The sequence below is a fragment of the Podarcis cretensis genome, assembly GCF_951804945.1.
Source record: "Podarcis cretensis genome assembly, chromosome: 11".
In the NCBI taxonomy this organism is placed as follows: Eukaryota; Metazoa; Chordata; class Lepidosauria; order Squamata; family Lacertidae; genus Podarcis; species Podarcis cretensis.
The window spans coordinates 8729479-8755811 of NC_137180.1; the positions used below are offsets into that span (position 1 = coordinate 8729479).

At 39.1% G+C, this 26333-nt stretch overlaps 2 protein-coding genes and 1 long non-coding RNA gene across 14 annotated transcripts in view; 2 read left to right on the plus strand and 1 right to left on the minus strand.

Annotated features, from left to right (window-relative positions):
• AOPEP (aminopeptidase O (putative)) overlaps nt 1–5853 on the plus strand; it is a 182519-nt gene extending 176666 nt beyond the window's left edge. For 6 of the 7 annotated variants that reach the window (XM_079996065.1, XM_079996063.1, XM_079996067.1 and 3 more), the window contains 2 exons: nt 1845–2047; nt 3952–5853. In XM_079996065.1, coding sequence (XP_079852191.1) covers nt 1845–1985 — 141 coding nt within the window. In that variant the 3' untranslated portion in view covers nt 1986–2047; nt 3952–5853. The remainder of the gene's footprint in view (nt 1–1844; nt 2048–3951) is intronic. The other variant, XM_079996066.1, reaches the window with a different exon arrangement.
• Nucleotides 5127–26333, minus strand: part of FANCC (FA complementation group C) — a 77439-nt gene continuing 56232 nt past the window's right edge. For 3 of the 6 annotated variants that reach the window (XR_013843767.1, XR_013843768.1, XR_013843769.1), the window contains 8 exons: nt 21689–21741; nt 19800–19899; nt 17889–17964; nt 17642–17723; nt 15383–15554; nt 12007–12207; nt 10956–11175; nt 5127–7950 (listed from right to left, as the gene is read on the minus strand). Coding sequence is in view for 1 of the 6 variants with exons in the window: in XM_079996096.1 (XP_079852222.1) it covers nt 11032–11175; nt 12007–12207; nt 15383–15554; nt 17642–17723; nt 17889–17964; nt 19800–19899; nt 21689–21741 (828 nt within the window). In the remaining 5 variants the exon portion in view is untranslated. Of the gene's footprint in view, nt 7951–10678; nt 11176–12006; nt 12208–15382; nt 15555–17641; nt 17724–17888; nt 17965–19799; nt 19900–21688; nt 21742–26333 lie in introns of those variants that run through there. The other 3 variants (XR_013843765.1, XR_013843766.1, XM_079996096.1) reach the window with 3 other exon arrangements.
• LOC307227107 lies at nt 7957–10171 on the plus strand. Its single transcript, XR_013843815.1, has 2 exons — nt 7957–9163; nt 9594–10171. It is a non-coding gene; the product is annotated as an uncharacterized lncRNA (long non-coding RNA).

Consider the following 26333-nt stretch of genomic DNA (forward strand, 5'->3'; position numbering starts at 1 on the left):
CTCTTCTCCCTGGTCTCGGATTCTGCCAGTCATTTCCACCATTTCCATGTAGTCCATTACTTGCATCTGCCATTCTTCCAAGGTGGGTAGGTCTTGTGTCTTCACAATATTTTAGGAAATCATGGAGCTAGTCCCCCACTCTGGATTGTTCCTAGCATACTGTTTGATACATGGAGGTTCCAGTCATTGAGTTAGAGCTATGAACTATTAATTTGTCTCATACTTCCTTCATCACTGCAGGGTAGATGTGTGGACTTGCAGCTGTTGGACTCCAGCCCCCATCAGCCAATACCAATACGATCAGTGGTTAGGGATGATGGTTGCTGGAGTCCAGCTACAGTGGGAGGACCACAGATTACCCCACCCCTCCACTAGTGACTAGTATCATAGACTGTGGTGAAACTTGACTACAGCTTGTGGTTTGTGTAGGACAGGTAAATCATGAGCCTAGGTTTGTATGTAACACTAAGCCAAGCCATAGTTTAGCTCCAGGTAGCTGAGCAGCAGCAGGACCAGAGGAAGAGTGCTGTACATATGCTCATTTTCACTAAAACAATTTGGATTAGTGTTACATGTGAACTGGGACACTGCATGATTTTGAATTCTAATACTTTTCTATTTCTCCCCTTATACTTTTACAGTGTCCATGATTTTATACAGTGCTTCCTTGGCATCTAACTATAAGCAATGCGTAAAAAAGCCTGTAGTTTTTCAAAAGTTAGAAGTGCCTATATAACCATCTGTTGCAACTCCAGGATCTTATTTTTGAAGCGGCTCAAACCAGTTTAGATCCCATCTAAATGCATATGGTGCTAGGGCTTTTATTAAGTTTCCATGACCATTCTGTTGCCTAATCACTCAATTTGGATCTATGCTGTTGCAACTGCTCACAGTTTGAGGATTTGCCATCATAAATAATCTAGAATCACATGCTAATTTGACTTTCCATTAATCACTTTTCAGATCATTTTTTAAAGTTAAATTGCACTGATTCTAGTAACAGCTCCTTCAGAAATCCAACTGCTTATACCTCTTCATTGCAAAAATCATTTATTTTTACCCTCTGTTTTCTGTCTTTTAACTAGATTCTGGCCCAAAGCCAGTGACTGAAACTAATAAAGTTGTTGAAGTTTTGAAAAAATGACATAACATATTCATATGTATTAAATGCACAACTGCATGAGGAAAAGTGAAATTTTAGTTAACAATATGGCTACCCAAGTTTTGCAAAATGTGACTTCTTAGCTATATGCCTCCCACTTCTCGAACCAACTCCGCAAGTTCTAGAAAATGGAAATAGATATTAGTCTGTATCCATAATAAATTGCTTGCTTGCTTGCAACTGCAAGCAACCAGATTTTTAAAATTCCCCATGCTTGCAGCAGGCACGATCTTGTATTTTCAGGATAGTACAGAATTACTGTCTGGGTGCAGAAAGGTTCTGTAAAAATATTTCAGTAGAAGACTCAATTTTATTCCAGTGAGGCTCACTTGGCTATAAAGATTTTTACTTTTCAACCTCAACTACAAAAAAATGTTATAAAATATTATATAGAATATTAATAATATTCTGAGTAGAACAATTGACATTACTGGGCATGGCTAACATAGTAGAACTATTAATTACAGTGGATCTGCTTTGAGTAGACCATAGTAGGAAACAACTTGGTGGGTTTCCAGTTGTGTTATGCTTTTTAAAAAGTCTTACAAAGAACCCTGAAAGTTTTTAGGAAGGAAAACTTGTGCATGTTTAAATTGTAAGTTTGGTACAGCTGCTGTTATCTTGAAAAGCACCACACTGGAATTGATTATATTATTGGATTATTGTTTTCTTCCTCTTTCAGGCAATGGGTGTCTACCTATATGGAGAGTTAATGGTGAATGAGGATGCAAAACAACAAGAAATTGCACGTAAAAGTTTTGCCACAACCCGTGACCAAATGGATGCGTCCTCCGCTAAAGTAGTGGCAGAGATGTTGTTTTGATGAGGTGGTTTTTCTTTCCCAGATAGTTCATTTCTCAGGGGAAGAAAATAGTTTATGAATGAGTAAGTTTATTTATCAAAACCTAAAATCTCTTAAAATCCTCAAAGTAAAGAAAGCTATCCAGAGAGGGAGCTGTGTTAAAAAGTAGGATAATAATAGGGTAAAATCATAAAAGATGGGCAAGAATGTAAGTTTTTGAAAGAAGCAACTTTCTGCATAGTATCTGTATTTCTATGAGCAAGCAGATATTTTGAAATCTGGACTCTGGCTAAGATTGTTATAGTGTATCATATACAAACTGTGTTCAAAACATAGAACTCTTGAGGCTGAAAAGAATCCGCACAGTTTTTACATATGTTTGGAGCATGTGGGAATGGCAAGTTTTGTAGCTTACATTATTGCATAGTTGCTGGTATCTTTGACGGGAGCTCCCAGCAAATAAAAATTACCTATGCTCCTAAATACATGTAATATTTGGATATATCTGTGGTAGAAATAGGTAACTTTTTTATTGCATTTAATTAATTGGTTGAACATGAACTATAACCTTTCTAATGCCTCATTTGAGGAAGGATTGCCAAGGGAAAATAACAACTTTATACCAAGTTGAACGTCATTTTGCTGGCCAGTTTTTGCAGTACCAGGTGAGGGTTGGCCATTTCTTATATATGGCTTTTGAAGCAGCCTGAACCCATTTATAAATCATTGGCATTCCCTCAGTTTTTAGTGATCAGCATGTTGTGTAATGCTAAATAGAACTGGTCTTAGCCATCCTATGGTGGGCATTTTGACAGCCTGTGATGCGGTTGGACAAACAGCACTTAACGTTTAATCAATGCATTAAACAGCAATTATTTTAATACTGTCATAAGTGGATAATTTACTCTGAAATATTTCCCCTTTTCTATTTATGTTATACAGAGTAATTAAAGTTTAGTAGAAGGATCCTTTCCAGGCTAGTATTCCTAGGTTTTCATTTAATGAGGTTAACAATTTAAAAGACACAAATAATTTGGATTATTCACATAACTTTTAAACGAAGTAGTATTAAAAGACCAACCAGTAACAAAATTGTTCCACTAGAAATGAATGCTTAGGAAAGGATGCACCAGGATATAAAAAGTGTTAATTGTGTTTGTGTATTTTTATTTTTTGTAGAAAGGGCTGCTCTGGTTATGAAGTTGAGTATGGAAAATCTTGTTCTTCATATGTGGGGGGACAAAGATATACCAAATAAACTGGTGGGCTTTGCTTGCAAACATATATTCAAGCTTGGCTTCTGGTTAATGTAGACTATAAGGAACTACCAAAATGTGGTTTAGTGATTTGATAACATGTTCAGTTTCACCTTAATTTATTTTAGAACAGAGCCAGAAATTTAAATTTAAAATGGGTTATTCTTCTGCTGTGTGAGCAATTCATTCAATCCACCACCCCATTTTTTTTAATTAAAAAATTAATTTATATTACGAACACTTAACTCTCTTGGCAATAGAATACTCTTCATACTGTTTTATGAGCTTTTTATACTGTTTTATAGAGCTGATACGTATGATTTGTTTTGAGTAGCCCAAATGGTGAGCCAACGAATATTCTAGCATGTAAACGAAATGAGTGAAAAGATTAGCTTTTTCAAGTTATCTTGATGGAAAAGAGAAAAGCCACCCACATTTCCTTCGTTTTGGTTGTTTGGGTTCCTGGCATGCTGATTTGTGACTTAAGATTAAAATCACATTGCCAGGGATTACCACATAACCATGACATTGGCATCTGTAACTGCATGTAGGTATGGCAATCTCATATCCATACTGTTGGAACCTCTGAATCTACTTCTCCTAAAAATGTACAGACAAGTCACTGAAGGACTTCAGCTGCTCTTGTAACTATGTTCAGATGAAGACCTCTCTAGCGAGGTGCAGAGCTTAGCTGATTGGTGAACAGTGACTGATTTCCTCTTTGTTCACAGTGGCTAAGTTCTGCACCTGAAGAGAAGGTGAGATGGAAAACTCTCTTAAAATGTTGACTGCTGCTGTAGTAGTATCATAGCACATGTTTGCCTGGAATCTAGGTTGCAGATTGTAACAGGCGAAGAAGCCGTGGGAAAGATGCAGACCCTGTACCCTTCCTCCTGCCAAGAATGCAAAGAATCCACGTGAGAAATCACCCTTGCTTGGCTACAGTATAGAAGTAATCAATAACTGTGGAAGAGCCTAATGCTAAAAAGTATTTGTATTTTATAAAAGAATGTGCCGTTCTTAAAGCAGCCACGATGGGTGCAAAGTCCAGTGTGTATATTGTTGATATTAAATGGCTGTTTCTTATTGGAACTGTCCCCTTGCAGCAGATACTGTTCCTGGCTGTCGATGGACCCGTCCTCCGGTGCCTACTGAGCTGATATCAGTTCTGATTTTATATACTGGCTCAGTTCAGCAGGAACAGGAGTCGAGCCCTAAAGCAAAAAAGATTCTTTTCTAAATGCACAGACGTCTATGAAAACCTAACTCTTACTTCATGTCTGAAACCAAAGATAGAACAGACCAGTACTTTGATGTGGATCACAAACAAATCCTTACATGGACTACATGCCATGCTCTTGCAAAAGGAGCTAGTAGCTTTGCCAGTGGGTGGGTGAGGTATGTGTAGGCTGTGTCAAGTTAGGATTACTCCTTCAATGAGGAAGCATCCTGGGTACTTCATTCTGGCATTCAACCTACTAGTTGCTATTTTCTGAACAGGGAAAGAATGTTTTGTTGCTGCTCTTCTTTCCAATTAAAATATATTTTCAAGGAAGCTGTGCTGGTGGTCACAGAATATAACTGTGGTGTGACTTTTTATACTATGCTGTGGAATACTGGACCTGATGTCTTCTCAAGTTACATTCAGCCTTATGACAGAGCATGTGACATTCACATGAATATCAAGTTCCAGTTTCTACTCCATTACATCTGTTGCGATTCTCTCCCACTTCATGCATACAAGGAAAATGAGATTGAGAGAGATGCCCCCTTTCAAGAAGGATAGTAAAGAAAAGCCATCCCCTACATTACTGAACTTTTTTACAAGCATTCCTTCACTGTGACAGAGTAATAAGTTTTACCACTGTTTTCCCTTGCAGGAAAGATCAGAGACTTTTAATGTATCTTCTAGCAAAGGCTGGTGGTACTAAGATTTCATTGACCTTGGACATCAAAAGGAACAATTTATGTGACTGCTAAAACAATCAGCTGACAAACATTTTACCCCATTCTTTTCTTTGCCAGAGGGTAATGGCAATGAAGCAGGAACAAACTCCAACATCCCCTCACTTCTGTAAGTGTCTGTGGCGCCAGCTTATTATCTGCCAGAAGACACTTTATTGTAATATTTATCATGAGGTATTATGCAAACCAGGCCAGAAAATCACCAGAGACAGATTTATTTAAATAGGTATTTTGTACTACTTTTGCATTTAGCAAACTGATAATTAAAATCTGCTGCAAAATTTAAAGTCTGTTTGGAGCAAGCAAGTAATTACTAATCTAAATTGTTAATATTGAGATTGTGGACATTTTTATCGTGTTTTGCACAGCTACAGGGAAAAATAACTAGATGCAAAATGGACCCTTGGGGGATGTTTTCACTAATAAAATAATCTGAAGAAAACTGAAGTGACAAAGATTCTTTGTCTTTTTTATGGGTAACTTATTGCCACAATATTGTGAGTACACCATTAAAACTCTTAACCGTGAAATATAATAGTGACAAGCTGGTCACATCACTTTGCTATGAATGAAGCTAATCATGTTACTTATTAATCACAGTAGTTGTGGAAGTCCTGTCTTGTAAACTAATGGCAATAAGCTTTATAAATAAACAATTTTGTAAATCATGCATGTGCCAAAGTTCTACAGTGGTGCCCCGCAAGACGAATGCCTCGCAAGACGGAAAACTCGCTGGACGAAAGAGTTTTCCGTTTTGGAGGTGCTTCGCAAAACGAATTTCCTATGGGCTTGCTTTGCAAGACGAAAATGTCTTGCGAGTTCCTGCGGTTTTTTCCCCCTTTTTCGCCCCTTTTTCTAAGCCGCTAAAAGCCGCTAAGCCGCTAATAGCGCTAATCCGCTAAGCCGTCAATGGGCTTGCTTCGCAAGACGAAAAAACCGCTAGACGAAGAGACTCGTGGAACGGATTCTTTTCGTCTTGCGAGGCACCACTGTATTTTCTCCTTTGTATTTCGTCTCAAAATTATCAGTTGGTTTACTGATGACTACAAAAAGAGAAGGAGAGAATAATAAACCTTTATGAATGCACAAAACCAGAAACTCTGTTCCTGCTTACCTTCCTTAGGGGCATTCACCAAGTGCCCATACACACACACAAGAGAGCTTCTCTGTGGCATCCAACTCAAAAGAGTTCAGTTCCCAAACTCTAATTAGCTGAAATATGCTCTGACAGCAGTCCTGGATTCAGTCTTCCAAATTCAGGAGAAATCTGGAGTTTGTATGGCACCATACTGAGTTACTGCAGTCACAGTTAATGTAGACCTTTTGATGTATTCAAGAAAGGATCTGCTGCATTCATGAAGCAAGTTATGCTCTATTTCACAGGGTTTTTTTGCAGAAAATAACAAAGAGAAAGCAAGTAATTCTTTTGTTGTTCAATTGTGAAAGATGCAAAAGCTGAGTAAGGCGACTCAAATGTATTTGCCACTGTACATGAAGGAGCTGTTGCCTTTTTATCTGTCCTTGTGATTTTATTTTGAATTGTTAAACGTCAACATATAAATTATACTGCCAAGCATCTCTCTCAGCACAACCTGCTAACCTAGTGAAAAAGCATTGCCTTAAGTGCAGCACCATTGTTGTTGTCATCCTCTATGGATGTTCATGTTTAGCTTGTTTCACTGTCAAACAACAGGCATGGTGTTGCCCAAGGGTTACAGTTCCTACATTGAGTTAATAATTCCCCCTGGGTTACATAGATATGCCAACTTCCATTTGTTAAATAAAATAAAACTTTTTCTCCCCAAATATCATATCCTCTCTGCTGGGCAAGAACACATTGTGCTGGCTATTATTTTGACATAATAGATTACGCTATACTATTGTTAACTATATCCGGATTTGCCAAATTGGGTGGATCAGTAGTCTAATTCAGTATAAGGCAACTTCTTTGTCTTTCTGGGTTAGAGCAGCACCCTTTCCACCTTCTTTACCATGTAAAACTCTGGATCATGGTAGTGTAGAAAAGGCAATACATCAGACATTGAGGAAGAATTCTTATATAATTGCTTAAAGCAATACAATTCATCCAATAAACTGAACTCTACAAGAGTATATGCTACAATCTTTACTTTTTAAAGGGCCACACAAGATACTGCTGTGACAAGCCGAAACAAGTTAATTTTGTGGTGTTTTCGCAAGTTAAGAGTTGGTTCTATGACATGTTGAAATTGAGTAAACCAATCCAGAAGTTGTGCCAAAATAACACAGATAGAATTGGTAAGTAGGGCTGGGCGATACCTGGTTTTCAACTCCATGATATATCAGCAGCTAAACATTGAGACAGCAGCTAAACATTTTGAAACTGTTCTCATGATATGGTCTACAAACCAGTGTTGGACAATGTATGAACAGATCACCCAATCCTACTGGTAAGGTCTTTAGAGACTGTTGACGCAGTAAATTAGGAATCCTAGGCTGTTTCTTCATGCACTTGTTTCTTTTTTAACAAAAATGCATTGAAGAGTTGAACAAGACATAGTTTAAAAAAGAATCTTAAGATTTCTACCACAAATTGGAATAATTCAACTTCATGTTAAGGTTACCAAAACCTAAATAAAAAAGCCCATAAAGAATTACAGTGATGTACCTATTTCCTTCTTCAGAACCAGGAGGCTTGCTTGAAGAAAACTGCAGAGGACTTTCATTTTACTAATGGAAGTGTAGTTTCCAAGAAGACAAAATGAGAGCAGAAATAGATGCAAGCTCTGCAAAACCATCAGGAAAAAAGAAGCAAGCATGCGGTCTTCAAACATAGAACTATTTGCCTGACCCAGTGCATGAAGGAGTTGTGACATAATTTACAATTAAAATTTACAAGAAACATGGAAAGTGGAGCGGTGTCAAAATAGGAATTATTTAGGAATCCACAACACTATCCAGGGAATTACTGTAATAACTTTTCTTTTATCCCACGCTGTAACAGATGAGCTTAATTGGCTAATAAAGAGAACTACTATGATTAAACCAAAACAAGCAAAAAGCAAATTTAAAATAAACAGGAGAAAAACCAAATTCTTAGCAGCAATGAATTCGTGAAATTGTTTTCTTTTTCCTCTCTTACTATTATTTAAAGCAAAGCAATTGCTTGGTAGGGACTATAGTACTGAAGCTTTGCTGCTGTCAGCTGAAAGTAGCCTGGGGTGTTTTGAGTTGCTTTGAGGGAGGGAGGAACAGCTTCAGCCTGAGTTAGCGGTATGATGTTGGGCATTAAAAGGCCCCAGTCAGTTTTGAGTACACTTAAGCCCTTCAGAAAGCAGCTCTAGAGGTTTTAACGCCTTTAAAAGAGTCAGACAGATGGCTGAAGGAAGATAGCCAGAATAAGCAAGGGAAACTCCTTTTTGGCATTTGCTCTCATATGGACCACCCTAATGCAAATTCCTGGAATCAAAGCTAAGGTAGCATTTGAAATTGCAACCATGAACACGTCTTTTTAAAAGTTCAGGCAAGCATTTGAAATAAAAAACACATCAGTTTTCAAGCATTAGGCTGCTTGGTAGGTGGACTTAAACAGACCCACATGTTGATGTTACTGAGAATTATGAACACTTGAAGCACCTGCCAATATGCTGTTTTTCTAACCTTGGTGAAGACTGCAATGCACAGACTGCAAAGCGTCCAATAGTTAGTCTAGGAGCTCCACAGGTGTAGAGCAGTAGGAATAGTACATTCTCTAAATAAAGGGAGGAAAGCTATACTGCCCTGCCTCTAAATTAATATATGTATTGATATATAAATTTTTAATATATGCAAAGTATAATGAATATCGGTAAATACACTTGTATAAAAGTTTATAATTTGTATGCATGAGTGGGAGGAGCACATGCCAATTAGAGAGCACAGGGAGAGAACTCCCCATCTTTCATCCAGCATGATTTATACATTGTTGGAAAGCTCCCTCCTCTGGCTGCCTCAACTACCGTATTTTTTGCCCTATAAGACGCACTTTTTCCCCTCCAAAAATGAAGGGGAAATGTGTGTGCGTCCTATGGGGCGAACGCAGAGCTGCCTGCAGTCCCGGGGTGAGTGCAGCTCTGCGCAGCCATCCGGAGCGGGGCGCAAAGTCGCGCCTGCCTCCCGATGGCTGCACAGAGCTGCCTGCTGTCCTGGGGCGAGCTGCCTGCATTCTGAAGCCTGGGGAGACTGGCGCGACTTACTGCTGGCCTCCCTAGGCTTGCGGATAGCAGGCTGTTCTCGGGGCTGGGATTGGGGGAAGCTCTGGCTTCCCCCGCGCCAGCCCCGCGCCGGGGGGGGGGAATAATATTTTTTTCTTTATTTCCCCCCCCCCCAAAAAAACTAGGTGCGTCCTATGGGGTGGTGCGCCTTATGGGGCGAAAAATACGGTAGGTAGAACAACTTCAGGCCTGTTCCACAGTCCTGTGATCAGACTTGAACCCATAAAATTCCATCCCAATACACTGAGCTGCGCACTGAACCCACCAATTTGTAATGCAGAGCTTTCCAAACTTTTCGTGTTGGTTAGACACTTTTTAGACATGTATCATTTTGTGACACAGTGATTTTGCATTATTTCATGAAATGGTAATTCACTCTTACTAGCAAACCAGAGGTGAAACTAACCCCTTTCTAGCCCTGTGGGGAGCGTTCATGCGACATGCCTGCACACTGCAGCTGACGCACTAATGTGTCATGACACACAGTTTGGAAAGCTCTGTTGTACTGGCTGGTTTGCATATGGAGATGTCTGCTGACAAAATACCCAACATCTGAAATAGCCACATCATAGTTGGAATGGTGAAGGAAGTATTCCCTTTTCTAGATGTTTTATTGCAATATATTCCATATTTTAAGAAGTCTTGAATGGAAAGCTTGGCAAGTGAACTCAGAAATGAGTAAACATCTAAGTGCGTACTTTCTGGGAAGTATGTCCTTTCTGTAAATAAAAAATGTGAAGGATTTCCAGACCAATCTACGATTTCTTCCCACTAAAGACTCTTAAGCTGCAAACTTGGGAACATTATGGCTTGGTGCTTCTAAATATGCGAATTGACTGGTAGGGTGTAGAGAGGCTTGTTGTGAAGGAAAAATCAAACAAAATTCATTTCTAAGCTGCACAAGTATTTTCTTGGCATTCTCAAAGGCGGCCTGTGGTTTAGAAAGGTCTGTGGTGCACATTGCCGTAGTACAATTGCTGACTAATGTTCTTTTAACAAAATATAGATCTGCTTCCTTGGGGGGGAGGGGGAGAATCAGAAGAAATATAAGAAGGTGATTGGTCACTAATCTGACACAGGGATTTACTTCAAAAGGAATCATTAACAATCGCTTGTAATAGGGCTTATACTTTACAAAGCACCGTCTCAGAAACAACCAGTTGTGTAGCTCCCAGAGTATGGAAGGATACCATTAATCACGTAGCTTCTCACAAGTTCTCTCACAAGGCAAAGACAGAAAAAAGATTGATCCAATCCATGCTCAAATATCACTTCAAATTTACAGGTATTCAGCTACGTAAGGAAAACCCTCCAGTACAATTACATTTTGTTTTCAGTCTTATGACTTTTGGGACAAAGTTAATTAGAAGAAGGTCCTTTTAGGATACAACCATATGAAATCAGAGAGTGACCTGAGAAAGGTCAGATATAATACTGCTCACAACTTCTATATCAATATTTTTATCTTTAGCATTCAACTGTACATACACACAGACACAAAACGCTTTCATCTCTAAGGAAGCAAAAAGACCAAATACCTTCTCTCCATCCTCCATCTGGCTGTTCTGATTAGTTAGACTGACTATTGGGCCAAGCTGAGTATCACAAAGAAAACTAAAATCCACATTTTAGTTTTAGGAGGAGATCATTCACCAGCTTTACAGTCCTTTGATATTTCATTCCAAGTTGGCCGACTCTATTTGCAAGACGAGTTAGAAGACCAGTAACTTCTGGGATTTCACTGCCTGCAACTACAACCTGAAAAGGGAGAAAAAACAACAGAATTAAGAAAGTAGAAATGCTAGTATTTAGTAGAAAATTACACTGTAGAAGACAAAGAAAAAACAACCGGGGAAACCATCCCAATCTACAGCACGAAGAGAAAAAGCTCTTTGGGTTTTACAGCAGAACAGTCTTCAAGCTGCACACAGACAGGCAGCAAAGTGACTAAGGAAGTCCTCCCCAGTGCTTCTCTAACACCCACACATAACTTGGGAGAAAAGCCCATTGTGGCATTGCAGGCACCATCACCTTGCTACCTTCAGCAGCACATGGGTCAGTGAACTGACAGGGATAATAATCCCCATCTCTTTTCCACCCTGCACCCCATCTCAGAAAAACACCCTTTGGGGCCTTGCAAGAAGGCAGACAGCAAAGCAACTTTCTACCCCTCTAAAAATAACGTGATATTGGTGACCTAACTCTTTTCTCGGTTCTGCATTCAAACTAGAAATGAGTTCCTCTTCACAGAGGAGGGGGTTCCACAATGCAGTTCACAACACATATTTAAAATTTTTTAGGAGCACTCAAATTTTCTGTGAGCTGGCCAGAGTGGCTGGGGAAAATAATAATCATCATCACCATCAAACCAGAATTCTCCCCACCATAACATTAATCCGGGTGTAGGAAAATGGTATATACCACCTTTTGGGTTGCTCCACCATGTGACACAGAGGCTGTGATGAGTGCACACACAACTAAGGCACAAGCAGGGGCTTCCTTGTTCACAATCGACATTCTGCAGAATTTTTATTTGTTCACACTGGTAGGTATCTTGCTATCAGTACAAAAATGAAGAGAAATACTTACATGGGTAATAAATTCTTTGGCTATTGTGTATCCAGTAGAAGTAAACAGCAGAAAGCTGATAATCAGGTGTGTAACTACCAGGTTGCTACTTGATTTGTTTTGTTTTGTTCCGCTGCTAACTGCAGTCTGCAGATCTGTGACAGAAATAGTTGGAGTTCTGAACAGGGCAGTCAGATGGTCACATACAGATCTTGCTTCCACCTGTTGAGAAGCATTGCAAGGAATAAAAGTTTGCAAAGTGAAAGATAAACATTTGTTTTCTTGAGATTTGCAGAAAAGCACATAACTGATTCCTGAGCCAGTGACGGAGGGTCACAGTGGGAGAGATTCTGCATCGTTTACTTTCTGGACCACAAAGAGCAGAATGAAGATTTCAAAAGAACTAGAAACTCCCTGCTTTTAGTAGTCTTGAAATACTAAGCACCGAGGACCATGATATAGGGTTTGACCTCTCTCTTTTTTTGGTAAACGGAAATGGTGAAAGTCACAAATGAATGAATGTTAGGATGTTCTATTGTGGGGAAAAGAACAGAAGGCTCTTTGAGAGCTTATGACAATACAGCAGCTACAAATCAATTAATCCCCTTGCAATCTGACCTAGTCTGATAAAAAAAATCTGATATGAATCCAGGGGGGTTGGTTTCCTTCTAGTATTGTTTAAAATACATCCCCCCCCCCACCTTCCCCTCTTGGAGCAGCCAGAACAAACAGCTTCTGGAGCCAAAACAGAGGCAGGATTTGAGAGTCTGTGCATTAAAGGAAATTATTGGCTAGATCCTAAGAAGTATTACCTAAAAATATTTGCTACATAAAAGGCACGGCAGGAAATGGAAAATATCTCCTTCCTGGCAACCCTAAACACACTAGTTTTAAGCAATTTATTTCCGTATTGTGTCTTTCCCCCTCTGTTAACATTTATAAATATGCTTCCTGATTTAAAAATGTCTATGTCATTGGCCCAATGAATGCGGCAGGCTGCATTCTGGACCTTGATTTCTTAACTGGGCAGGAAGAGGGCAATCTGAAAGTGGAGGATATTGACATTGCCCCTTGTCACGATCAGATTTAGGCTTTCAGCACCTTCTCCCCTCTGCAGTGGTGGGGGACCTATTAGGATGGGCCGCCATCATAGGCTAATGGGTCCAATGGGTTTCCAGACAGCTATAGGGGATTTTCTGGCTGATATGACTGGTGCTTCTGTCAAAGCCCTGGCTGGGACATCCAAATAGCTCAAGCCATTGACATGATCACCCCTGAGCGTCTTTCTCCCACTTCATGGAACCCATTTAGCCTCCTGGTATACCCCAGAGAGCTTAGGATGAGGAAACAAGTTGGGAGACAGTTTGAACACAAGTGGAGGAAAACTCTGGTCGAAGGAAATTGAACGCTGGTGAGGACTAGTGGCAGGGAAGGTAACAAAGTAGGCTGGGCCAGATTAATGCCTCCTTGCAGTATGGGGTGGTCCCTGCCAGCTTGAAGGAGGCAGTGCTAAAACCACTCCTCCAGAATCCCTCCCTGCTCTCAGAAAATCTACAGATCTATTTCCTTTCTGTAATTATACATAAATTGATTTCAACATTAATGTAACTTCTGGTGCCCCCACAACATGTATATAATGACTGCAGTTTCACTCTTTTTATTTTGCCTACTCAGGGGTTAAAATTCTCCTCTCTGTGGAAACTGCTGCAAAACCACATGCTTAAAGAGTTTTTTTTTCTTTTTTTCCTTAATTTCAGTTTTGCAACTGAAGAAAAAGGGGTGTGGGAGGAGAGAGTATTTACTGGAAAGGGTCACGTTAGGGCATGAGCGGTTAAAGAAATTAAAAGGTGTAAACAGAACCAACCCCTGGCAGCATTTTAATGAAAGAAGACTCCGTAAGTAAAGGAAGTGACAATTAAAATTTCCAGAGGTTACTATTATTTTGTGGTGCCCATAATGAAGGTGCCAGGCTCACCTTTGTAGTGCAATTTTGCATCAAGAGAAGACTGCATTCTTGTGTCACTGCATTTTTTACTACTACTGTCACTACCATTAGAAGCAGAACTATTCCCTGAACTTCAGGGAGGCCATTAATGTACAGAAAACTTACTGTGTACACTCTTACTTGTGCAAAACACAAGAGGCACGTCGAGGAATTAATAAGCACACATACTAACATGAAACATATAACTGCTATCACTTAGCAGGTCACGTGAGTCACAGCTGCTGCAGCCCCTGGTTCTGTCCCTCTTTGCCTTTGGGCAGTGAGCACATAGTGCACAGTCAGGCAACAGACCGCCCAGTTGCCAGAATTCAAAGGAAGGCCATGGGATAAAAGTTGATGGGAACATCCATAATGGACTAATGCGAAGAGTGTACATTACTCTAGAACAATGCCAGCTGTTGGGAAGGGGAAGAAATAGCCCAATATAATTGTGTTTCGTTTATTTTTAACTTAAATTATTTTAGTGAGCTTTCTGGATAAAAAGTCAGGATAGAAATCAACTAATTGGCTAACTGAATAATAGCTCCCATGTCTTTATATGAAAAGGGTACTTGGCGGTAAGTCAGGATGCCTGCAGCTCCTTTGTCACAAGATCACTATGATTTCTAAAGGTATATTAGACAGGAAAGGTTAACCTAATGTCACTGCTACTGGTGATAATGGAAGAACTGTCTCGTTACCACCACACAAAGTTTTAACGTGATCATACTGTGAGGCCACCAAGAGCTATACAATTTTACTAGTGAATGATTCAAGAGTGACAACTGGCAGTGTAGAAAGCTAGCTGAATAGAGATTATTACATTATAAATGCTAAATGGACAGCTAGCATTTTATTCACCTGCCCTACTAATAGTCTAATCCTCAGAGCTGCTGTTATTTTCCACTACTGATACAGCAGAGTTGCTGTGGCCAGCAACAGACTTAATAGAAAGTCTTGTGACTGGAAATTTTAATGAATGGAAGATCCCTAGAAAGAATCTCTAAGCCTTAAACCAGGAACAGGGGACATCTGGGCCACGGGCCAAATTAGGCCTGCTAGGGGTCCTAATTTGGCCCAAAAGGCCATTTTCTCCAAGGCAATATGAAATCAGGTATAGGGCAGGCAAAGCCATAGCTGCAAATGCACTCCCAATTATTCCTTGGCAAAATTGCATTGCATTCAGTGCCTTTTAAATTTCCTGCCAGAGGCAAGACCCACTTTCCAAGCTCCTGAATGGAGCCAATCCCTGCAGAAAGTGGGGTTTGCGATCAGCACTGAATTTCAATTACAGCCTTTACAGTCTTGGCTTAAATAACAACTGTGGCAAAATATTTCTTCTACACCAATGCCTCACATTTCAGACATATGGCCGATTACTGAATTCTCACACGCATAGATAGAACTACCCACCATTGTTTGAGTTCTCCGCCAATTCTCTTCACCTGGATAATAGTAAAATGCCAAAAGCCACAAGAAAGCATCTGAGGATTCCACTTGTGACAACAACTGCTCTGCTGCAATATCAGCCCATTCTCCAAAATGAACAAACAAAAACCAGTTCTCAAAGACGTCTCCACAATATCTGGAACAGCACAAAATGTATTTCAGTTTTTCCATTAATTGTAATTTTAAATTTCATCATAGATTCCCAAGAGGTGCTCATTTGGAACCTGTGCAGTCTTATCTGCACATGAGGCAAGACAATCCATGGCAGTACAATAATAATATTTCATAACAGGAAAAGTAATTCCTTCAGCAGAGAGGTATCTAGCAACTAATTTCCAATATGCACTTAAATAATAAAAAAGATAGCTCACAAATATTTTAGACATTTTTTCTTAAAACTGCACTTTGAAAACTGTCTTCTGCCTTGAACAACTTTTACATGCAAATGAAACACAAACTTTTGTTTCTCATTTCTGTTATGAGTTTACAGTGGTACTTCTGGTTACAAACTTAATTCCTGAGGTCCATTCTTAACCTGAAACCGTTCTTAATCTGAGGTACCACTTTAGCTAATGGAGCCTCCCGCTGCCAGTGCGTCGCGGGCGCACGATTTCAGTTCTCATCCTGGGGCAAAGTTCTTAGCCCGAGTTACTACTTCTGGGTTAGCGGAGTCTGTAACCTGAAGTGTTTGTAACCCGAGGTACCACTGTATAGTGTTTGAGGACCTGGCCGTAGTTAGTTAGTTATTTATTTGTATTTTATTTTAAATATTTTAGGCCACTTTTCAGATCAACTATTCATCCAAAGCAAAGCAAAAGATAAAACCTAACATAACACAACAACTCTTGACATAAAAAATATAGACAACATAACTATGCAAGGGCCATAGCTCAGTGGTGGACCGTGCTACACATATAGAAAGTCCCAAGTTCAATTCCTGGAATTTCCAGGTTAGACTGGAAGTGACTCCCTCCTGAAACCCTGGAACTCCACTGCTGGTCAGCAGAGATGATACTGGTGGGGGTGCACTGCCCAGAAGCACCCGGTTCATAGAGTTGGGGTATTTCTGGACCTGTTGCTGCTTATATGTACAGTACAGACAACAGTAGCCAGAAATGCTTTTTACAAACTCTGGTTCACAAACGCCACCATTTCCTAGAGAAGGCTGACTTGACCATGGTAGTTTGTGTCCAAATCACTTCCGGTTATGCTAGTTTAGTTTCACTAACTTTCACTTTGTATCTGGACTCAATTCAATGTGCTAGCTTTTATGTTTAAGACTCTAAATTTAATTTGCTTCATATTTTAATGCAAACTTGCCCAATATCCATTTTCTGAAATATGCAAACTGAAATACTGCTTAAAAGCAATACAGTTCCCCAATCAAATAAGAGTATATAAAAATACACATATTAGGTGAAAGTATACATGATAGTGAATATATTCGTGAAAACAACATACAGAAATGCAGTATTGTAGGGGAATTTACTTTGAGGGGGAATGTGTTTTAAGAGAAATGCACACTAAAAGACTGACAAAATTTCATGAGGACATCTTTAACCCCCCACCCCCCCCCCCCACAAACCAGAAACCAATAAAAAAATGCAGCAAACTGAGAACTGGAAAAATGAGCAATTGAAAAAATCATCACTAGGGAAAAAATCATCACTAGCGAACATCTCAGGAATCATTTCCTTCCCATATGATCCTGGTCAAGGATTTTGCTCACCTTCTGAGCCGAATCTTGCTGTCGTTACACTCAAGAAAATCTGGCTTGCAGCAATGAGAGATTAGGGTGCAAACCTCCCGTTCTTGCTTTGGCTAAACTCATTTTCTTTTGGCCTCACCCGCTACCCAAAAGATTAGCCACCAGGGAATGCAGTTCTTAGGCTGAAAAGGGTTCCCCACTCATGGTTCCATGCAAACAGACAGCTCCACCTGCTGTCTTTTTGAGCACAGAAGATGCTACCTCACTGAACTAAATGGGAATCCCTTGTAGACAAGAGTGCTCTAAGACATCTATGAATGGTCTGGGATACTAATGTCTTCTCATTTGTTTAATTTCAAGCTTGCCTTGTTGTTGTTTTTTAAACCAATCCAATAATAAATCAAAACTAAAGGGAATGAAATTTAAACCATCAAGCTATCCCAAGCCAATGGCATTCCCAAAATAAAATAAAAAGCAAAAAAGCAAAAAAAGAAACCATTGCTACTGTTGCTTACCCAGTGCACTTTGCTTCTACTGTTGCTTTGAGCATTTCTGCAATGTGGGTCAAGTGTTGATGCAAACCAGTAGCTGGCAAGTCTAAAAGATAAATATTAATAGGAGCCATTTGAAGTGAAAACCAAAATATGCACTATTTTGTATTAGAGAAATTTCTTAAGAAACTAGAGGATTTGTAATACCGTACATCAATCTCAAAAATAAACACAGCTGGTAATATGGAAAGCACTTCATAGCTGATCTTACCTGAGGGATGTTTAAGGAAAGCCATCACAAGTGAATGAGGATTATTAGGAAAGTAGGCCTTCAGTGGAAACTTAAGCTAAAACAAAGTCAATACAAATATCACTTTAAGGACTAGTTCTTAAAACTTGCCCCATCAGAAAATATGCAAATACAGCACAAAACATGTGATTCATATTGAAGGAAAGGAACCCTATAGATTGCATTCTTACAATGCCACAAACCTCACGACTTTGCTCAAAGTCCTCCTAGCCAACTTTTTAAAAATCCTTTCCATGTCAACATAGAACTGGTGAGTTGTAAGGGGTGATCTAGAGGGAAAAAACCATGATCCCAAGCTGAGAGTTGTATTTGATCCAGGGATCATTATTTGTTTTGCAATCAGTAACCCAAAAGCAAACCTTCCCTGGTTTGTCTTGGTTTCCTTCCCAGAGTGAGCTGGAGGAATGGAAAGAAATGCACAGTAAACTATGGTTTATGGCTAACCAAGATGTGTGAATGCAGCACACATGTAGATAGTCTAGCTTTGTAGCATTTTTTGTGAGTGAGTTTTTCTGTAATATTACTATCTGAAATTCCTGAACATATCTGCCCACAACAATTGCATATGGTTACAAGACAAACATGTGGTAGCCACAAGGCTGAATGAACAAAACAACATTTTGTTTCCAGCAGAAGTTGTCCATATATTTTATATCCATATACACAAAGATTTGGAGAAATTCTGACTGCTTTGCAGTCATCCTCTACATTAAAGATTTGTGCAGAACTCAAGACATGTACAGTTAAAGAGCTGCAAGCACTCCTGCCTGCATACCAAACCAACACCCAAGTATTTCTCTTCTCTAATAAAGAGTGAAAATGAAATCTCATGCAAACAACATATAGAACATCTAGTTAATGTTTTAAAAAGAGCTTAACAACAAAGCACACAAACAACCTCTACAGCATAGTTGGCTCCTAGCTATTTGAAGGGTGTGTGGGATTTTGGATTACGTTCTCCACTCGGTCGCCCCCGCCACCCTGAGGCTGCAAAATGTGCTGCTGCCATAGAAATAAAGCTGCATAAAATTAATGGGAGTGGCATCTGTACATATTAACTGAGACAGCTGCAATTTCAACTCTAATTTATACCTTTTGAAACTAAAAGAGATTTAATCACAATGCTAATTAGTCAATTACTGTACTAGTTCCAGTAAGACCCATCTTTTCACTAACTAACAATTCCCCCAATAAAATTTAAAAGTCACAATGCAGTATTTGGTTCTTTGAAAAGTTTTATAGGAGTAAAACCTGAAAAGATTATGTGGCCCCAAACTAAAGCATCAGACTACCAAGCACGGATACATTGGTTGCCTAAAGGAAAATGAAGTAATCCCAATGGTACTACAGGTACAAAACTATAGGTAGGGAAGAATCAGACGTTACATGAGGGTGTTAAGAAGTAGGGTCAAGTTGTTACAGTTTTTCTAGGTGTAAATCTAGAATAAATATTTATTCATTAATATTTGTTGAGAGAGAGTGTGTTTGCGAGAAAAGAGAGATCATTAACTAGTAGACATCCCTATGAGGCAGAAAGGCACTATAGATTCATGATGTAGTACAGAAATAAAAAGCATTGTTTTGTCAAACAGAAAGTTTATTACAACTTGTACAAGTATATAACCTACAATTGTGAACTAATGCTGTGAAAATAATTTGTGGATTAAGCCTCCTCCCCCTAAAAAGCCCTCTAACATTTGATTCCATTTAAGACACCTCAGATTTATCTTGGCATTCATTTACTACAGCAGCAAGGCATTATTTTGATCATTGTATTCTTTTAGCACTTTGCAACCTAAAATTGTTCTTTTTATACTACATTTTGAAGCATCTCATTTAAAAAATAATAATGAAAAATGGAATTCAACTAACCTGCTTATTATTCTTGTGGTATGCTTGAACAAAGCACTGTGTAAATACCTGCATTATGGTCATTACTTCTGGTGCTCCATCGGTTTCCAGCAGTGCATTCCTGAGCAGCAAAAAGTTTAAGTATGACAGGTCAGATTATGAGTGTGCCAATCATGCAACCATTAATTGAGAGAAGGTAAAAACAAATGAGAGCATTCTTCCCATGCCTTGGGCTGTGATCTTAAACCTATCTGGCTATTATGCAACCTGGGAAATAAAAACACTAACTTCACTTTGCTGCTGCTTCTTTTTTTTTTTTTAAATGAACATACAAATACCATTCTGCAATATAATTGCTGTTATTACAAATCCAATGTCAAGCTACAATTGTTTTACCTTGTTTTGGCAACTGCAAACCCTCCAGCTACAACTGTAAACACAGTATCTAGTTGCTCAATTTCTTACATATTAACTCTCATACTAGAGTTTGCTCTGGAAGCAGGGACATGAAAGGAAGAAATGGCACAGCTATTGTTTGGTGGCATCAAACCTCTGAGCTCATCCCCTGGCTCTGGTTAAACATGTTTCCATCTTCCCTAATCCTCATTCTCCCAACTCTTCAGCATATCTGTTTTTGCTGTCATATTAATACTGTTGATGCGCAATAGGCATTTTGTATGTGGATTATGATTTATTTGTGTGCACGAGGACATTTCCGCTCTCATTCCCCCATCTTGATTTGTAAGTGGTTCATTCTTTTCAAGTTTACTTGGAGAAAGCTTGGGCAACCTTCCAACATTCATCATAAGCTTTGAAAGAACTCATCTGATGTCTCTGCTACCTCTCCTCACCTGGTCTCCAAAGGTGAGAGCTCACCCTTAGTTCCCATGCTTCCAGTCTGCGGTGCCTGCATGCTCAGTGTCTACTGCCAAGGAGAACTCTGGACACTGGTTTTGTTTTTAAAAATCTTCCTTCTAAGGAATTAGGAATTTCCCCAAATTCCTATCAACAATGGAGGTTCTGAGCATCTCATAAGTTCTAACTGCAGATAAAAACAACAGGAACTTAGGACAAGCTAACCTGCTGCCAGTCTTTGCTGCTACAGGTTTCCTTCCCCATCCTGCAGCTTAGTATGTCCAGAAAGTGGGGAGAGGAGAGGAATGGGCAGCAGAACACTCTAGAACTGATGGAGGGTTACACCACAAGCAAATCCAAAACAGGGAGGGGTAAATGGTCTTGCTGGAAATGGCTCAGTGATTTCTGAATTGTTGAGTGGAGGAAGAGTTCACTTTTAGCACGTCCATATTTAGCAAGGGATTTGCTCCTAAAGCTCCCTCTCAAGTTCAGAACTCAAAGACAGTCTAATTGTTGATTTGATATCCCTTGAAACTATCTGAAATGAAAATAATTGTAAAAGAAAACCACTTCCCTCAAGATCATTCAAATTTCTTTTCCTGAATATTCCTTGCCACTTTTGAATTCTACAACTTATTTAGTTTTCATGGGTAGATAAATTTCAAAAACCAGTATCTTTGTGGTAGGTAGTGGAATCAAACAATTAAACAAAAACGGATTCCATTATACTTGGACTTGCGTGGGGTGGGGGCTGCTATGATAAAATGTGTATGTAAGTACCTCAAGGACAGGCTGGTTTTTCTACTATCAGTTATATAACATCTTGCATTTAATTCTTTGCCTTGAATAGCCAGCAGTGGAACTAAGCTGCGTATGTTGTTCTGTGGATCAGATTCTCGATATTAAGAAATTCTTCATAATTTTGTGAATGCTATCACAAGATGCACCATATTTAAAATATGGGAACGATGGGACATTCTAATGCAATTCTCTATTGTTTACTGATTTGGGATGGATAGGCAAAATCCTTCCACATAAATTGTATGTAATCTTACTTGAAAATTTCATCTATAGTTCTGAAGACAGCCGGATGACATGCAGCTTGGTGCTGTTGCAAATAACAAAGAACAAGTAAGATAGTTTAGACAAAGCTTGTATCATAAACTCAACACAAAGCAACAAGACAAACAACAGCTGGTCACCAAAGCATGTAACACTAATATAGTTCTCGATAGATTGGAGCTGATAGTCCAAAACAATAGTAGGGCACCAGCTTGGAGAAGGCTATCTTAGTCCAATAACTTAAATGTGCTTCTTCTCTCCCACGATGCAGTGACTTCAGGGGAATGACTGAGACTAACAGTGACATTAAGCAAGTGAGGATGGTTTGTTATAATAAAAATGGAAACAGGAAATTAATGATGAGAGCCTGGTTGTTTTCAAGCTACTGAAATTAGTAAAAAAAATTAAAAGATGCATAACTTCTAGAGACCATGATGCAATCCACTACTTTCCCCCCCCCCCCAAAAAAGGAGAAGAGAATCTAGTAGGGTCGCAATTTATATTACTGTTAACATGTTAAAAACCTAAACAGCGGGGGGTGGGGGTGGGAGGGACCCTTTCCAAGCCTGTTGTGTTAATTACCTAGTCTTTGAATTTCCAAGGACAATGGTTTAAACTTTCTAACTTCATGAAACACTTGACACATTAACTTACCTGCTATGGAACCCTTTCGTGTTGCTGAGGATTCTGAGTGTTCTAGGGTGTACACTTTATTCTTGTGGTCTATCATACAGGGCTTGGCAGAATGGGAAAGAAGCATTTTTCAGCAAATTCCCCTCTCTTGCAGCCCCTCTTTCCTAACCCTTAACCAGAAATCTGCTCTGGAAGGCTAAAGCAAATTGGAAAGGGGCTTAGTAAGAGTATTAACTGACCTAAGCTGATCATGGCCATACATTTCCATGGGTCTATTCTGAGCAATGTGGCCCCATACTTATGGGTAAGTGTTATCAAACCTTTAACAGGTATAAAAGTTTCCCCAAAGTACCATTGGTTTTCCCAGGGTTCATTTTTCATATCCATTATAGATTTGAATGTCTATTTCTAAGGTCTATGTAACCAAATTCACAGGAGGCAGGTAAATATCTGAAATGATGCTGTCATGAGGCTTGTTTTGGGTGTTTAACAATATGATTTAGTAAAAGTCCTGTATCAATTTGGTCATTAGCTAAAGACTGTTTCATCTGAGATTTATCAGTGACTGTCAGAGGTTATTTTTAACTTTTACTATTACTCTCAAAGTTAAAAATTAATAAATATCAGCATTCAAAAGATACTAATATTTACAATACACAAATTCACCTTATTGATGCAAAGTCTACTTTCTTATACTTATTTTTTCGTTTCTTTTTAAAGAAAATCAGCCACAGGATAAAAAGATGGGTTAATGGCTTTCCAGACAGTTTTTATGACTAGCTGCCCCAACTTGGAGCACTGAGCAAACAGAAATTGTTCCATCCAACTTTCATGTTGGGAAAGCTCCACTCCAAGTGCTCAAAGCAAATATTCATGTAGCCAAGCCAGCTACACAGGGGAAAATATTTTGAGGAAGTATAGATCTCACAAAGCATAAAGGCGGAAACGAGAAGAGAACTGTTAGTCTAAACATCTTCTCATTTTTCCTCACATGTCACTATCATATTGAAAAGATTACATGTCACCTCATTTTCATGTTGTACTCCAGTGTTTTGCCATATAGTTACATTTAAGTTATCATATTAAATGTATGCCACCTAGTGTTCATGACTATTCACAGCTGGCTTTATCACATATTTCTAAAATAAAAATAAAAATAAATACAGATTGTTGAAGAACTGTCATTTCCAAATTCCTTTTGAAAGTGAATTGGGTGATATATGTTAAAGTGACAAAATATAGGCAGGAGGTGTAGTGCCTTTCTTGCACACAGTAACTGCTACTAGACTGCTCGGTTTCACATATTTGTACAATTTGAGGGCTGGTGGTTTTCATATTATTAAGGTTAACACCACTATCTTTTTTAACCATACCATAGAATCTTATTTACTAGACAGCCTTTAACACCTCCTTAACTTTAGCAATGGCCTTGCATTTTTACCTTTCTCTGCCAAGAAGAGTAGCACGCACGCACGCACGCGCACACACACTTAAACACAGTAAGGAAAAAGTTGATCCATAACAAAATGTTACACTGTAGAGTGCTCCCATTCAGGATTCTAGCCACCACCACCCCAATAGTCAATTATCATTGTGTGGTCACTGAGCATCCTCAGTACTTGTGGAATGGTTTTGTGGTTTCCCCCCACAGGGTCCCCCTGCTAAAGATTTTTTGCACTTTTTCAAATCTTGTGGCTCCCCCAAGCCTACAGATAGCTCCTTTGTGTGGGTGGATGGGCCACATATGGATCAGCACTCGGAGAACTGAGATTGGTAATAAAAGTGTACAAGTGGGGCCCTGCAATGAAATGTTGCACTGTGGGTTGCTTCTGTTCAGGATCCTAACCATTCCATTCACACATCCCCTATCCCATTTTCCCTTTCTCCTTCACAAGTATGTTTCATGGCCACTGAGCATGCTCAGTTCTGACAGCTGCCTTCTTACACATGGGTGGTTAGTTTGACTATGCAAGTGCCAAAGTGAACTATGCAAGTTCAAATTCCTTTTCAGCTGTGAAGTTCTCAAACTAATCTACCTCATAAAGTTGCTGTGAAGCTAAAACACCAGGCTTTGCTGGACACAAACAACTTAATAAGTAAGCTTGATCATGGCCATACGTAATTTTAGTTTGCAGAGTCTGCAATATCAAATGCATTTTGGAACCAGTCAAGAATTCTATGTAAGATTAACTAATAGCTTAGTTTAGCTAGCAATAAATTGATGTCACATGGACTTGCACTGCACTGCAGTATCACCTGCATTTATTTTTTTGGTGTTCTACAACTTTCTGTTGAAGTTAAGCTTAGCTGACGTTTAGTCTCAAATACTGATTGTGTTCTATTTGAAATGTTACAGCGAATGTTTACATGCTCAAAGGGTTCTTAATAGAAGACAGAAAATCTCTTAAGCAATACACAGTGTTAGTGGAATCTAAATAAAAAGCTGTCAACTGAAAGAATCTGAGAAAATCTGCACAAAGTGAAATGTGACTTTATTTAAACTAGCCTAAGAGCATCAGAAACTGGCAGTTGCTTTTCCTTGTCAGTGCCCCTAGCTCTATCTGAACTCCATCTTTTTATATGGGTAGCCAGGAAACGGCAGAAAATAAAGCCTTGTGCTACACCAGGTTGTAGTGCATATTTAGCCAGTGAGCTATAAAGGCTTTTGTTCTCCTCTTCCCTAGTACCCAATGTGAAGGCACACTCATACTGCAGATGAACACCTTGGGATCAGTTTCAGATCTCTTGACACAAAAGAGGCAACGATATCAAGACTGAAAAACAAAATCACATCAAATCGAAAGCTGGGAACAGACTGTGTTTCAAAAGCAGTTGCTCAGCTGAAATTAACTGGTGGATTGAGCTAAAAGTCCATCCCAGCAGATATATACCCATGTGTGGGCCACGGTCTCCAGTTTCTCATGCTATTATGCAAACAATTTTCATGCTGTTGCAAGTTGCACAAGCATCGCCTGCTGGTGTTACTGAACAGAGTTGGCCACAGAAGACCAGTGAGTCCAGCAGAATGCTTTTGCATTCATGAGAAAATCACTTTGGTGATACCTGTGGCTGGGCATCAGTGCAAAAAGACTGCAACATTCATACAACTAATTTCTGACAATACCTGTAACTGTTTCCCTTCCCCATGCAGTTCACACAAGATATTTGCCTGATTATTTTGGTATGCTTTATGCACACACCTTTAACCATCTGGAAAAAGAACTAGTGTTACCTACTCCTGAAAAGCAAAACAGTATTTATAGAGGACATTTCACTATGTGCAACCTGTATAACACTTATCTTTTGTTTTTATACTTCCTAGTAACTATAGAATTTCCATTACCAATTTCATTTTTTCCCAAGGGATGGAAACACAAGTAACAGCACACCACATAAACTAGAAGTTACTAGACCATCACACTTTAATTACATTTGGAGCCCTAATATAACAGTGTTGAGTATCATATTTCTTCCATAATAAAGCACAGCAGTCTTCCACTACCAAGACTAAACTTTAAAAGTTGCTGCTCTGTATACTGCTCAATGTTGTATTCTACAAGATGCGGATATATAACATTGTCCTACATCATTCAGGCAAAGCCCTATTGAAGATACATTCATGGTTGCATTAGAAATATTATCAATTACTGTCCTGGTTGCTTATTTATTTAAAATAATTGTAACTTAAATTAACCGGCTTATCTCTGGGATTATTTCTTTGGTTCTTAAAGGACTATGGTTCTCTGAATATCCAATGGCAATCCAAAATTATGCCTATAGACTGGAACTGTTCAGACTTCCTTTTCACTTGAAGTCAGTTTCATGGCAGGCTTATAATGTGAAACCAAGGACAAAAGCACTTGGAATTGCAAAAATCTCTTGCCTGATTATGAAACTGAAGTAGTTCTTCCTACTAGATGGGTGGGAAGGTAACCTGGAGGGGAGGCATATAACTGTTGAGAAACAAAAAGAATCCTTGATTCCAAACCGCTCTCTCTTCCTACC